This window comes from Lytechinus pictus, chromosome 8 (genome assembly GCF_037042905.1).
Source record: "Lytechinus pictus isolate F3 Inbred chromosome 8, Lp3.0, whole genome shotgun sequence".
Classification (NCBI taxonomy): domain Eukaryota; kingdom Metazoa; phylum Echinodermata; class Echinoidea; order Temnopleuroida; family Toxopneustidae; genus Lytechinus; species Lytechinus pictus.
In genome coordinates, this window is record NC_087252.1 from 24,479,925 (window position 1) to 24,496,512 (window position 16,588).

Consider the following 16,588-nt stretch of genomic DNA (forward strand, 5'->3'; position numbering starts at 1 on the left):
CTCCATCCTCATCGTCATCACCATTATCATCATCACCATCATCATTACTATTCCTACCACCACCACCATCATCATCATCATCATTACTACGACAGCGATCATCATCATCATCAAATATAAATACTGTACTCTAATCATCCTAGATAATCATTCTTCCCCTCATCATTAGCAGCACTACCAATGCTCAGCAAATGTGCTTCTTGTAAAGAAAGACAATACAAACTGTACAGGGCTTCAATTCTAATGAACTCATCTATTCAGTTGTACAATTTATAAGCACCGAACATTATCAATGTACAAATATTGTTTACAGTCCAAAGCCTTATTGCAAGGAAGAAAAAAACTAAAAAGGTAAGAGATACATGTCACGGGTGAAGTAGAGGCCGGCATCGAGGCCAACTTTGCCAGCCTTAATCATGGGACTGAGCCATGTGTACACATTCTATTGGAGAAAGATTTCTCCTGTGGCATTGTGATTCGGAACTCCAGGCCTCACCTACAAAAACACTGACAAACGTGCATGAATAACGATTTTGATTAATACTTCCTTGGATCGATTCAGCAAAACCTATAATCAAAGCTGTAGACCGCTCATATTATACTAATAAAGAAAATGAATGAACTACATTACAATACATGAAGAATATCGCTGCTCTGTTAAGAAAATTAAATATAAAAAACTTTAAAAGAACTTCTACACTTCTGCTATGCTACTATTAGCCTGTATTTTCTTATAAATACATGTTCATTGTAAAAGCATTTACACATATACATGTATGTACACATTAGCTTTATTAGTCACGATATGCAAGTGGCAGCTAGATTAAGAGATGGCCACTGCACTGGTTCAACTGCATTGAAAGGGCAGACAAACCCAAGCAGTAATTGTTTAGTATAAAAGTGATTAAAGGTCAAGAAAACCCCAGAAAAATGTTGATTTGAATAAATAGGGAAAAATCAAACTAGCATAATGCTGAAAATTTCATCAAAATTGGATGTAAAATAAGAAAGTTATGACATCTTAAATTTTCGCTTATTTTTTTACAAAACAGTGATATGCACAACTCAGTGACAAGCAAATGAGACAGTCGATGATGTCAGTCACTATTTTGTTTGTTTTAATTTGTTTGAATTATACAATATTTCATTTTTTACAGATTTGACAATAAGGACCAACTTGACTGAACCATATAGTATTAAACAATGCTAATTCCACATGTCCAGGGAGGAATTAATCATTGTTTCACTTGACAATGAGGAGAAAATTAGAATAATCCATATTTCATGTAAAAAAATACAAAAGATATAGTGAGTGGATGACAACATCAGTCTCCTCATTTGCATACTGACCAGGATGTGCAAATAACTATTTTGTGAAATCAAGCGAAACTTTTAAATTTCAGAACTGTCTTATTTTACATTCGATTTTGATGAAATTTTCAATGTTATGCTTGTTGGACTTTTCTCTCTTTATTCCAATCAACTTTTTGTTGGGTTGGACTTGTCCTTTAATGTAGAATTTTTTAAAAGTCAGACAATACAATTTTGAAAATCTTACAAACTATTGAATATTGTCATTTCCTACATAAAATACAATGCACACATTCTGTAGGTTTTCCTGTGTTACAATACCATCACAAATAAGTGATTGTTTTGGGTGGTGAGCTGCAATACAACACAAGCATGCATGAGAAAAGGGCTTGTATCAGCACAAGGGATCCAAGGGAATAGACCTTGAGGCCTGCCCAGCTGTCCTTAAAAATTGTCGATTACCAACAGTCCTTCAATAAACTAAAAGGCTTATCTCGAAGTGTTGCTTTACAGTACAGTGCAGTGAACTAAATCAACCATTTGAGAAAAGCAAGAAAGTTAGTTGAGAGTCCCAGTACAGTGCCTAATGCATGTATATATATCAAAAGAGCTTAAATGAATGATGCATGCAATGTCTCATTTTCATGTCTAGGGATGTTTGGAATTCTTAGCATTTCATCTTGCGCTTTGTTTTCAAATATCGATACTTTTGAAAATCAAACATCTCAAATCAATAATCAACATCTTGTGAAGCATTAGATTAGTGTATGAAGTTGTATTTGGTTGTCAATTGTTGCTAAACTGTTCGAATGCATTAATTGTTCAAGTTGAACACTCAGGCCTACAATGTATGTGCATGTCAAGAGGTTAGGTGTATGGGCTGTAAACCATGAGGTCTGAGGTTCTGGGGAGCGTTTCATCAATGTTTTTGTCTGACAAGTTGTCAGATCTGATAACTTTCCTTAATTTTGATTGGCTGAGAGGCACTGTTACTATGGTAACTGTCGGATAAAACCGGACTTGTCTGATAAAACGTCCGACAAGTCCTTTCATGAAACGCTCCCCAGAACAAAATTACTGAGAACTGCCTATTAACCAGTGAATTCTGTAATTATGTTATAAGTAGGTGTTATATATAGAGACCCCACTGTTCCCGTGAGCAATGGGTGAACCTGTTGACTGGCATAATTCCATTGGCTTTGTAGAGCAAGGGGCCACCAGGTGGGTGTCTCATAAAGCGCTTTGTAAGAGCTCTAAGAATGACTTAACAAAAGATTGGAGATCTAAATCAACACCAATGAAAAGTTGGTGCAAGTAATTAACCACAAGATCATCAGTTATTCGCAAAGTCGCTTGTAATTTACGAACAGCTTGATGAAACACCCACCTGTTCTTAATGTTACGCACTGGTTTACGCACGATTGGAACCTGTTCTCAGGCGCTAAATCAGTTACATAGGAATATCATTTAGAACAAGAAATGGTCACCAGTCGTGCGTAAAGTCATTTGTACCTTACGAACAGTTTTATGAAACAGGCCCCTGGTTCCAGAAGGCAATCCATTAACTTGTTGACTACTGACGTTGATAATTCGTGTAGGCTCTTTAAAACTTCAGCCTGGCGCCAGATAATTCCAGTAGGCAGTTTGAAGAGGTAAACGTCTTTTAAAACATGAAATAAATGCGAAGTCCCCCCCCCCCCCGCCTCCTCCCCCAACATATACACAACACATGTAGTTCTTCAACATGCCAACAGGGCAGAAATATAACTTTAATAATGATAATAATAATAATTCAATATTTATATAGCGCCTATTAAAATTTCTCTAAGATGCACCTCATGATCAAATGCTAATTCACAAGTCAAGTGGTCAAATTGATGTTCATATTGGCACATTACTGAAGTTTTTTTTCTTCATATTTTTTTAGTAATACATGTAATCCTCCAATGATACAGAAAACGTTCATCAGTTGGGGATGATAACATAAATGTTTCATCTTCTACCAAACTGAACAATTATTTGAGGAGAGCTTTCAAATAATTGTTAGGGTAGGTAGAAGTTTGAACATTATTCCATAATCCTCCAATGTTTCACATTCAGATTTGATTATCATATTTGAACTCAAAACCACAAAACTTGGCAATATGTTGCCAAATTTTTTTTAGTCTTCTCTCTTTTTTTTTCTGTTACTTTTGTTATTGGCAGCATACAAAGAAGGTCCATAACTGGTTGTCAAAAGACATACAGGTGTAAAAGGAAATTAATTGATACACTTACAATTTATTTTTTAATAAATTCCAGCAGGCTTTGAGCAAGCACAACTGGCTGAAATAGGCAACGAGTACACTCTAGACATTATTTCCACATGCATGTTATTATTTTTTATGAGTTTTCATATGCCTGTGCCAGTCAGAATTTCTGGAAAACGACTTTGAGCACGTCTTACACTCGTATCCCTTCTCAAGATGTGTTTTGAAATGCGAGTGCAGGCCGTTCCGACCAGCAAACCTTGCGCCGCATTCTTTGCACGCAAACTTCCTCTCCTCGGAATGCAACTTAGCATGGTCTTTCAGCGACTGTTCTGTGTTGAAGCCCTGTTCGCAGAGAGTACATTTGAACGGTTTGAGGTCCGAGTGGGTTCGCAGGTGCCTCTGCACATCGCTCTTGCGCGTGAATTTCTTCGAACACACCTTGCAACCGTATTTCCTTTCCTCGTGCGTACGGGAATGTGAATAAAGCCCACCTGATTGGGCGAACCTCTTGCCGCATATTTTACATTCGTACGCTTTCACGTCAGAATGTAGCTTTTGATGGTCCCGAAGATGTGCGTAATCACCAAACCTTCTCCCGCAAGTGGAACAGGCGTACGGTTGCTCACCGGTGTGGGATCGAATGTGGCGATTGAGATCGCTCTTGTTAATAAACACTTTTTCACACAAATCACATTTGAAACCTCTGAAACCTCCAGATATGGAGTTTGGTCCCTTTCTTTCCTTCTTTATTTTATTTTCTATGAAAGGCTCCAAGTCCTCATTAGTGATACTCTGCCGTTTTATGATAGAAGGGTCAATGACAGATTTGTCAACAGCCTTACTGGCTGTGGCACGGGAAATTTTCGCTCGCGCCGAGTTGCCGTTTTGCGATTTCACCTCAAGGGGTGAAGAAACGGGAACTTTATACTTCGGAGGTCGGCCTCTTTTCTTTGGGTTGACGGGATCAGGAGAAGCCTTTTGAGCCACCATTTGTTTTATTTTGACTACCATCTTTGACTTCTTGTGGCCAGGTTGCGCAGAGACAGTTTTGGGAGATTCTTTAGCCTTATTTTTAGAGCCTTTAGGTCTGCCTCTTCCCCTTTTCATAGGTTTTGAATCATCACATTTTTTGAGTTTCGGGGTCTTTGGGAATTGGGATACACCATTACTTTCACCTTTTTCTTTTCCCTCTTCCCCATCAAGCGAGCAATCGTCATCGCTATCAATACCTATAATTTCTGCCCCGTGCTCAACTCTGAAATGAGATCTGAGAAACAGAGTACCCGTAAATGTTTTACCGCAGAGCTCACACGTCAGTCTCTTTCTCTTTCTTGAGACCTCAGGCAGGACACAACCACCAGCATCATTGTTACCACTCTCCCCTAGATTTGAAGGGTTAAGCAAAACAGAATTCGACCCATCGGATTCGTTTTTGGTATCATCTAGGTTAAATTGTGGAGACTGTGACATGTTACCTATTCTCTTACTATCACCAGCATTATCAGCTGAAGGTCCATGGTCAGATGGCACTTGGCAAGAACTTTGGATATGTTGGGCAGTATCTGAGTGGTCCTTCGGGCTAGATGATCGCTTCAACTCCTCCTGTAGCACAACGGATGTCAGTGTATGGGACTTGTTCTCTGTGGTAATGACACCTACATAGACACCGATAAGAAAGCATAGAAACACAAATGAATACACACTGTGTCTGAATGTTATTATTACCAGAGATTCTCTGCCAATGCTATCAGTCCTTTTTAAGGTTTCATATACTTGGTTGTACAGATATGATCAATCTTTAATATTAGGTGGGGCAAAATTTACCTATCTACACAGAAAATACATGTTCTGTGTCATTGCTTAAAATTATGGAATATCATTTATAAACCTATAATTCCAATCATGTACCTGAAATAGCAACAAAATATTTCAGCTTTAACTTCCTACATATGTATGTATATGTCATGTTCTTTAACCCTACCCACGATTCGGGCAATATATTCGCCGTGCAAAATTTTTTGACCGCGCCACTCGCTGACTTTTTATTTTCAAGTCTTGCGCAACTTTTGAGACCAGTTTCGCGTCACCCAGGTACGCGGTTCCAAAATTATGCAAACATTATGTAAGTGCATGTCAGACCAAAAATTGCTCAAAAACGGGATTTTGTGTACAAAGTCAATGCAAATTGTGTTTTCAACCAAAAATCATAAATGTATGATTATTTTTAGTTTTGCTGGTCCAAATGTATTTATTTAATGCTGTTTATGATCTCAGAAGAGTCCCCAACAAATTTCATAGAAAAAACAATGAAAAACAAAAGGTCCAAAAAACAAAAAATACATAAAAAATAGCAAAAAAATATATATTATAATACATAAGAAATTGATCTGATTTCGCAATTTTTTTTCATGTACACTTGCTAAAAACACCACAAAGAGTTTCTAAACCAAAAATAAGCACATTTGGAGCTTTAATTAGGGAGTTAGAGGGAAAAGTATGATTTCGCATACTAATTATGCATAAATTAGCATAATCACTTTGCAATTTGTATGAAAAATTACTATACAATTTTGTAGATTATGTCCCAGACAACTGCGTGCCAATTTTCGGCGCGATCGCGCGGCCAACAGGCGAGATCTCAAGGGGGGGGGCCTGGGAGGCCCCCCCCCCCCCCCCCCCGGCCATATGAACTCCTGAAATACCCCGGGCTAGATAGGGTTAATTAATTATTGGTAAATTTTGATTGTTTCCACTGGTTTACCCTTTCACATGCCATTTCCATGACAACATCTTTAATTTATGCACAACTGTGGACACTTTCTTGTACTCAATGAGATTTTCTGTGTTAAAAAAAATGGTGTGTATTTCTATTTCCTCATATAAACTTCTTTAAAAAAAACACATTCCAATGCTTGTTAACAAGAATTTTAATTTTCAAATATTTTTAAATATCAATAAGGATCTGATCTGGCATAAAGAAAGATAATTACATGGGTATAAAGGTCATAGGTAACTTCAGAACAGCTTTATGAAACACCAAACGGGGCGCTCAAATTTCTAGCCTTACATCACCTACCGGAACTCACCCCCCCCCCCCCTCCCCCTCCAAAAATGAAATATCCTACCCATTCCATCTCCAGGCACAACATTCTCTTCTGGATCCCTCTCTGCATCTTCCACCAACATAGATTCAGGAGAAAGTGCTAGAGCCATTGACTCCTCATCATCGAAGATCGTCCTCTGAGGAGTCTGTTGCTTCCGAATCTTTCTTGGAATACGTGTCTCTACTCCATCAGCTTTAGCTTTGATCAGAAAGGCTGTCTTGTCTGAGCTAGTGGGCTGTTGGTCAGAGCTAGGGGTGTCCTCAATCTTGACCTGGATAAGGACTGAGTTTTCCTGTGATGAAGAGCTTGAGGTGTCCCCAACCTTAACCTCAAAAAGGCCAGGATGTTCCTCAGATGAACAGCTAATGGTATCCTTGACTATGACCTTGACAAGGCCAGGATCTTTCTGGGATAAAGAGTTGGTGGTGTCCTTGATAATGACCTCAACAATGCCAGGATCTTCCTGGGATAAAGAACTAGTGGTGTCCTTGTCCATGACCTTCACAATGCCAGGATCTTCCTGGAATGAAGAGCTAGTGGAGTCCTTGTCCATGACCTTTACATGACCAGGATCTTCCTGGAATGAAGAGCTAGTGGTGTCTTTGGCCATGACCTTGACAACGCCAGGATCTTCCTGAGCCGAAGAACTGGACTGTGGTGGCATTTGCATGATGCATCCATCACTGGGGATATTGATAGAAGACATTGACTGGTCCGTGGTGCCAACAGGGATGTCCTCAACGAAGAACAGTGGGGCAAGGTCCATGAGATCCCCTAAAGATTCTAGAGATGATTGTTCAAGTTGATTGTTCCCATTATCGATTTGGATTACTATCTCCTCTTTAATATCACAGGGAGATTCATGACCATCATTGTTGCTTCCAGAATCAGGACTCCTGCCTTCAGAAGAAAGTTCATGCTGCGTATCATTTTCCTCTTTTGGTTGCCTTGTTCTAATCTCTGCAGCCAAGGCACCATCAGGGACCATACTACTCTCCCCTAAGGGTGGATTCCTTGTTGCAAAGTCATCAGATGTCTCCTGCTCAATACCATTACCGCTATTGAAATGCGGCGTTCCTGATACACCTCCACCAACAACCGCATCAAGAACTGTACCAGTTTGGCTTTGCAAACTCGAAGTTGAATGGACATGGACTTCTACCTGCTCCTGCGATCCACCATGGATCTGTTCAAGGTGGAATCTTAGGTACATGGCTTGTGAAAATGCTCTGTAACAGAGGGGACACTGGTGAAGCTTCTTGCCAGTGTGGATGCGTTCGTGGGTCTCCAGTCTGTGCTGGCTGCAGAAGGGGTGGAAGCAGAAACGACAGATGAATATACGACCAGTTTGTGGATAAAAGCGGCGGCTAGAGGCCATGGATGCCAAGGAGACCACGTCAGACTACCTCTAGCTTACACAAAGTAAGATGGGAGGAAACGCGGAATACACTTCATGGCTTTTAGGATCTCATCAATGTGTGAAATTTTGCATGCACCGTCTCTCATGGATCTGATCTGGAATATTGTCCTGTATATGAAGAAACAAAAATAAATATTAAAAACTATTATGAATTGGTAATAATTGAAATCAAATCAATAAAATCAGGTCAATCTTGCAAACCAAAAATGTACATATACATGTAGCCTATATGCAGTTAACACAATAGACCCCTACTCCACTTTTATGAGTAGACTTGCACAATTTTCCCAATGAAATTTGTGTTGTTGATAGTAAAACAAAGTTCTTGTTTCTTTATGTCAAAATCCAAGTGTTTTAGGGGACAGTTTTCAAGAAAATATAAAAGTAAAGGGTTGTTGGCAGTTTTTTTTTATCATTCACATGGACTACTATTTCCTTGTCAAATGGATAACGAATATTTGTCAACAGATCATTTTACATTGTTAATCATTGTTATCAAATATTGGATGCTTTCAACAAGGGAAAGAAATACCAATGCAGTTAAAGTCACAATTTGTTGTTAAAACATATCTCTTACAAAGTTCTTTTTAAGTCACTGTTGGCTCATTTCATTTTCAGTTGCAGTGCTACAAGTATAAACAGAAATTTTGCATCTGCATTTATATATTGAGTGTTTCATAAATACAATTTGTAAACTAAAAATAGTTTTAACACTACATTTAAAAACATTAAATAAGAAGCAATCAGTATCAGTTATAAGCTGTGTCAGATCGAAATAAATACTTTCTTTTGTTAGGTATACACATGAAGCTTTTGCTGCACTTTTAATCCTTTGAGAGAAAAGTATTGCTGCACTTTTAATCCTTTGAGAGAAAAGTATTGCTGCACTTTTAATCCTTTGAGAGAAAAGTATGTTTGTGCTTAGAACTTTATGTAATGTATCACACATACTTTTTTGTAAATAAACTGCTGTTTAATTGCAAAAAAAATCACAATAACTGTGCACCCTAAATTATGTCTCTTGTATATTGTTCTCCTTGTTCATATCTATCCATAGCAATGGCACTACAGAAAAAAATATGAATAAATTAAAAAAGAGGAATTTAAAAAAGAAACTCTGCAACTTTTCGGATATATTCACTTGTTTGTAAGTACAGTTATATCATTATTTTCCTTCTTTAGAGCCTTGACAGAGGGAAGAGACTCTGTATGGATGGTCAGACTGGAATTTTCATGGATTTATTTTGGCCCGCGGTAGGCCTACGTGCAGCTAGCACTAGCAGCTTCATGAGTTGGTAGCGAATCGGCTTGCAAGTTGAATTGCCAGACTCATCATCATAGACGTAATTCCCCTAATTTACCTCCATCCACGTCACTAGAGCTAGAAACTTCATCTTCAAAATCAATTTGAAAATCCAAAATCTAGATAAACTTCTGGGTTTTCTTTCATTTCGTGATCGAAGTATTCAGTGAAAGTGTGGAGAAAACGTTCCCTCGCAACAGGTTTTGCATGCAAGTGGAGCTTGACGTTGGAGAGCCAATCACGTCTCTCGTACACTCATACACGTCATCAAATTCGAGTCAATTCAGAGACCGATGGGAGGCATATTTCGGAGAGGCATTTTAGCGCTTTTTAATTGGCGATTTCCACTTTATGCATTACTTTCGTTATTTTTGAATGACCAAATCATGATAATCTCCACATCATGACCTTTCCACTGATATAATAAGGCCATATTCATAATCAATATATTTCTCCTTTAAAGATCGTGATGTTGCATGAATTTTATATTTCCGCCCCATAAAATCCCACCTTTGTCACTCAGAATATCAGATCGAGTTCACGGACTCGAAATTTGGGCAGGTGGAGCAGTAGTGAAGTGGAGTGGAGCCCGCACGAACTTCGCTCGAGGTAACTTGACATAAACTAAAAAAGGCGCTATTTAACAAAATATTTATTTTAAAAAAAAACGCCTTAAAGTTAAACACAATGCAAAAAACCTAACGATTTGGCCGCATTGTTAACAACTATCGTAAGGGGCGCTCCATTTATAAATAAAGATGAATGTGTAGCTGTCTACCGCGACACCGTTTGTCGCAAGTCTTTAAGTTTAATTTAATAAGAAATTGTCATAAAGACATAAAAATTAAAATTCAACGAGTGAACCGGTGAGTACCGATTTAAACATTATCAATTTATTTAGTAGAATACATTTAATTAGTAGAGTAAAACAATTTCGTGATATTAATGCTTAGTACTAAGCGGCACAAATGCGCGTGAATCATGTGAATCGAGTCCCAGTTTCGAGTCCTTGTTTTTACTTGCACGCTGTGACCTGTGTAGCCTAAGCAATTTTTGGCATTTTTTATCGGATAATGTACATACACTTGCACGCTGCACTTCACCAGTACGACAATTCACCAGACGGTGGACTGTACTGTTTCCAAAAGAAGAAGAAGTTTCTTAACACGGGTAATAGTATTAGCCTACTAATAAAGTAATATAGGGGTGTTGCCGAGAGTAGACTAACGAAGTCCTGTTAAAGATCTACATCAAAAAAATGAACAAGTGGGACCGAACAAAAAAAGACAAAGATTTCAATCCGTATTCCAGACAACCAATAACTGTTTCTCAGTACATTCTGACCAATATCTTCTTATATTCGAAAGGGAAAATGCGTTAGGTAACTTCTAAAATAGTTAAATGGGCAAATTTCCTCGTATTTACTTTCATTTTACCTTTCTTTGTGAGCAGTCGGTAGTTAAACGCACAAATTTCAGAGCAGTCCAATCCGGCCGTCGTCCATTTCCACGACGGAAAATTGTCGTAGTACTAATGCGCCATCTACGGCCGGTTTTCAAGCACAGTCGTCGAGAATTTTAGGAAACGCTGATCAAAGATTGTTTAAATTATTACTATCTCTAATCGGGGAATAATAAAGTACTGGAAATCATACAACTTAAGAGCAATATTACTTTGTGAACTTGATCTATAGGTACACCACCCCACCCCGGGGTCGGGACAACTCGGACCACGGGACATCTCGGACCGCGGGCCCCCACCCCCACCCTCTTTGATTATGATCAGCGTGTTGCAAGAAACTTGCAGTTGATCTCAAGACACTGAATTTTCAGGTCCCAATTGCATGGTCTGCTTTTTGCATAAGCAAAAAATGCTTACTTGATATCACTTGTAAACTTGTATCTGAAATTTGCAATAGATTACGAGCATTTCCTTGCAATACATCCTTTATTCACGTAAATATATTTATATATATCGTAGAACTATTAAGAACTTATTGATAGGTGCGTAAATACACATCCTTTGCCAAACCACAGTTTTCTCTCTTCCATAAAAATTTAATATTCCTTTTAATATATATCATTATGATTATCATTCAAAATTTTATTTTACTTTCCGTTCAAATGTATAACAAATCCATGTAAATCAAATGCAAAATAACAGATAAACGTTACCAGGGACTTCTCGATTAATTCAAGGTGTCACGCGCGTAAAACATTCCCCATAGACTTGTGTGTTAAAATGGCACTTTTGAAAAATTCATAAAAAATAAATGTGAAATTAGAGGGTGGAATGTTTACTACCAATGGATAGGATATATATCTGACATTCCATATCTGACCAGGAAAGGGTACCGTAGCCAGCTCATTTTAAAAATAAATCGCCATTTATGAAGATAACTATGAATCGATCGAATTCATCAACTGAAACAGTAAAATAGCCCTAATTATTCCGCCAGTCAAAAAATAGTTCCAAATCACTTATTTATCTTCCCAATTTGGGCGAAGTAAGTTCAGAAGTTACCATTTCTAGAATCAGTGTTAGATTTTGAATCACATTCATACATTTTTGTCAATCAGCAATATCAAATTGACAAAAATTCGAATGGGTTGGGTCGAACGAATATCTTTAGCCCTCCTGATGTAATTAGGCTCGTGGAACCTATACATGAGCAAGAATGTTGGTAGTGATAATACGGAAGCTTAAAAGTGCAACCCATCAGACAGGCCCATGTCAAGGGGTGAGGGTAAATTGCCTATTCGTCCACAGCTGCCAACACGTCCACTCACCACATGGTCTACCTTCATTTAGTCTAATGCAATTCCGTCCATCAACTTTTCGTCTAACAACCATTTGGTCCAATAACCTTTATTTGGTCTAATTATCACTTCGTCTATAATCACCGTTTCGTCTATGATCATTTCGCCTCATAACCAGTTGGTCTACTGCCCATTTTCTTGTCATTCATTCATCTACATCTCTCAAACTGGATGTAGACATGATCGAATCTGATTGGAGATTTCGTCATCTCATCACCTCTCAAACGGGATGTAGACATGGTAATTAGATCCACTATCTTGCCGTCTCATCATCTTTTCTAAGTATTGTTTCAGTTTCTATAGAAGCTTAAAGGTGCCAACCAGGTATTCAGATAATCATCTCGTCATCAGGGACCTGGGAACGATTTTTTCAGTGGGGGTGCTGAAATCTCTCTTCAAAGGTGAGGGGGGACAGACACAATTGAGTTTTCAATATTAAATTACACACACACACACATATATAAATATACATATATATGACAGTCACTTCTTAGCTTTCTTCTTATAAAAGAACATAAATGTATAATTAGATAATTTGAGCGCGAAGCGCGAGCTATTTTTTGTGGAAATTTCATGTATTTTGTCCTGAAAATTGAACATTTTGAGCAATGTTTGTGGTCCAATTAAGATACGTATGTAACAAATAATAATTGTGAGCGCGATCAGCGTGAGCAGATATTTTTTATATACGCTCTGGCCTGATCGAAAGGGACGTGTATATAAGGACTGTTCTGCAGTTACCCATGAAGACGATACATACATTAACAATCAAATAATGCGAGCGCGAGCTTAAAAATTTGACATTCCGACCTAAATACTGGACATTCTAAGCACGTTTTGTAAATATGAACAGGATAGGTATAAAAATATACAATTGATGCGAGCGCGAAGCGCGAGCGGAAATAAAAATGAGATTTCAAACCTTAAAACGAGACATCTAATGCACTTTTCTAATCATGACCAGGATAGGTATATAACTATACAATTGATGCGAGCGCAAAGCGCGAGCGGAAACAAAATTGAGATTTCAGACCTGAAAACGGGACATTCTATTCATGTTTTGTAAATCAAGAAAATGATGGGTAATTGGATATATTCTTAAATTAATGTGAGCGCGAAGCGCGAGCAGAAATTTTTTGATATTCTGATCTGAAACTCCACACTGAATGTAAAATGGTTTGAACAGATAAAGAAAACTCAGACGAACATAAGAATAAAGATTTGATCAAAATCAGACAAGAATATTACAGTTATTGCATTTTAAAGATTAGCATTATTCCAGTGAAACAGTTTTAGGCATGTCTTCATTAAAATTCAATGAGCAAACTGGTGATGTCATATCCCCACTTGTTCTTTTGTATTTTATTATATAAATTGAGGTTTATTCAATATTTTCCAAGAACCAAAACAGTTGAATTGACAACTTATTTCATTATAAGGGAGACATATCATTCACTCTGGTATGAAAAAATGAAACAATTTTGATTCCACAAGAAACAGGATAGTGGGAATGTCACAGCATCAGCCCACCTATTAAATATTCATGACGACATGCATATCACCATTTTCATAAAATATTGCTAAACTTTAGAATTGAATAATTTAACTAATCGTTATCAGATTTTGATAAAATTTATTCATTTTTGATAAAATGTATTTGATATAAATATTTTCAGCCCGGAGCACCCCCCCCTATCAAGCTGCGTGTCTGAATAAACATGCCTGCGCGTGTTTAGAGTTAGACCTAGTACCTGGGCATTCTAAATACATTTTTTTATTATAAAAATAAATAATGCGAGCGCGAAGCGCGAGCAGAAAATATTTGATATTTCGATCTGAAAGAGGGTGAATTTAAACACTATTTCAAGTAATGTGTCGGAAAATTCTGAAGGGGGTGGTTCTACAAAACGTCGTTCATTTTCATTACATTTCTGTCATTTTATCATACCTACCACTAGATTTGCAGGAGGTGCGCTGCCTATGGAAAATAACACACGCAGCTCCCCCAAATTTTGGGGGTGCTTCACCCCCAGCACCCCCGCTTCCCAGGGCCATGGGGCAGGGCGAAAAAGACTGAAATTTGATTTCTATTGTCTGACTTGTAATTTTTGTATACAATACACGGGCGGTCGGGCGCGCGCTCACTTGATTCGACATAAAACCTGGAAGTTTCAAGTCCAACCACCCCCATGTCCCTCCCTGCTATCGAAGAGTGTGTATGGTTATCACGCGTTATCACGTATTGCGCGCGACCACGTCTGTATCGGAGTGCTGCCCCGTTGGAGCTTGATTGAGTCGCGTTATAGGAGGGATTTTATTGGAATATGTGAAAGACCATGTAAATGATTTGCGATTGTCGGATGTGATAATTATGTACATTATAACATATTTTTAAAAATACAGGGGGGAACCCGATTTCGTGGGGGTGCTGCCTATGGAAAATAATACACGCAGCACCCCCGGGATAATTTCTGGGGGTGCTTCAGCACCCCCAGCACCCCCGCTTCCCAGGTCCCTGCTCGTCATGCATACTTTTGCGGAGATGATCAGATGACGAGATTTTGGATCTCGTCATGTCTACATCTTGTGAGAGCTATATTCATATGACGATCGAGATGTTTGGATCTCGTTATGTCTACATCCCGTGGGAGAGATGATCAGATAGACAAGATCTTAGATCTCGTCATGTCTACATCCCGTGGGAGAGATGATCAGATAGACAAGATCTTGGTTCTCGTCATGTCTACATCTTGTGGAAGCTATATTCATATTACGAGATGTTTGGATCTCGTTATGTCTACATCCTGTGGGAGAGATAATCAGATGACAAGATCTTGGATCCATTACCATTTTATTATCCGAGCATGCTGGTGGCTTATATAGCAGTTAAAGAACGCCCAAGCTCTCGTCATTTGATCATCTCTCAAATGGGATGTAGACATGACGAGATCCGAGATCTTGCCATCTCATCATCTTTTCAAGGATTAGATTGTAGTTCGACATGACGAGATGATTTAACATCTGGGTGGCACTTTTAGGCTTCCATACTGTAAATAATGTGCACTATATACAGTCAATAAATAAGAGGGCGTTCCAGAATTATTTTAATTAGTAATACAGTGCGTATTAAAAAAAACGGGACAGTTTTGAAAAGTCTATAAAAAATTGTTTCAAATCATTATATCTATATTTTGATGTTAATAGATGCTCTGAGATCTTATCTTTGAAATGCCATTTAAAACAATAAATTTTGTTCATGCTTGAGCGAACACGGAATGTTTTTGTCTGGGGTTAAAAAAGAGGCTTGCGCCAAAATGGCATAAAATGATAAATATGATGGTTGGACTTCTTGCTAATGAGTAGACTTCTTCTTAACCTTTTCATTATCTTTGCCATAATTTTTGAATTATGCGGTCAAAATTCATTTCTAAATCTACTTATTTGCTTGAATCGTTCTGTTGTTCCTTTTTGATATGTTTTCTTTTAGCTTTGAATATTCCTTCTTTAGGCAAGAAAATTTTTTTAAACCGAAGTATGGGAGAGCGTGTTTTTTTCTTCAAATCCTTTGATTGTGTGCTACAAAGGTTGTGGTTTCTTTGAACAATGGCATACTGATGGGTGGGGCTTGGGGTGCCCCCCCCCCCATTAAAAAAAATCATGACCAAGAAAAAAAGTGGAAAGAAAACATAGAAAGTGAAATATGATATCATTTTCTGAATATTATGTCAAAATCACACAATTTTATATTTTAATAAAGAAAGTGGAAATTTTTGCTTTGGCTTCACAACTGTTTAATACATTACCCGATCTGCCATATCTTGCTCCTTCAAAATTGACTCAATACACCATTGCCGTTAAAAGACATGAATCCTTTCCTGTTTGTCCTGTCAAGCACATAAACTTGGTGAAGGATTCAATAACACTTTGAAAATAGGATTCATGTCTTTTATAGGTACCATAACATAATTTGTTTCACATAATAAAAGGATTTGAATAATTACAAATTCTCCCAATTAATAATGCAGATCTTCTTACTTGGGTAGACAAAAAGTATTTTCTTCTTACTTGTGAAGGAAAATTCAAAGTTAAAAGAATTTTAACTGAAAAACAAAATAATTCAGGTAAATAAATAAATTTGTAAACGAAATTTGACAGCATAATTAGAAAATTATGGCAAAGACAATGAAAAGATAAAGAGGAAGTCTGCTGATTAGCCAAAAGTCTAATCATCAAATGTCTCATTTCTGCAATTTTGGCGCAAGCCTTTTTTTGAACCCCCGACAAAATTGTCCCGTGGTCGCTCAAGCATGAACAACATTAATTTTTTTAAGTGGTATTTCAAAGATAACATCTCAGAGCATCTATATTAACATCAAAAT

General features: G+C 37.7%; 1 protein-coding gene across 1 annotated transcript; it reads right to left on the minus strand.

The window, feature by feature from the left end:
• Positions 1–233: 233 nt before the first annotated feature.
• On the minus strand, positions 234–10,919 carry LOC135155117 (zinc finger protein 236-like). The gene is made up of 3 exons (XM_064103820.1): positions 10,827–10,919; positions 6,689–8,195; positions 234–5,218 (listed from the first exon to the last, which is right to left on the minus strand). Exons 2-3 carry the CDS (start codon positions 8,043–8,045, stop codon positions 3,687–3,689), a joined length of 2,889 nt encoding a protein of 962 aa, XP_063959890.1. The 5' UTR covers positions 8,046–8,195; positions 10,827–10,919; the 3' UTR covers positions 234–3,686.
• Between the last annotated feature and the right edge of the window lie 5,669 nt (positions 10,920–16,588).

Bases quoted from the DNA above. Each gene is read 5' to 3' on its own strand.
- LOC135155117 (XM_064103820.1), bottom strand. From the start codon at position 8,045: ATGGCCTCTAGCCGCCGCTTTTATCCACAAACTGGTCGTATATTCATC. The intron at 5,219-6,688 runs GTAGGATATTTC...GTGTCTATGTAG, and splicing joins TGTGCCTGGAGATGGAATGG to GTGTCATTACCACAGAGAAC.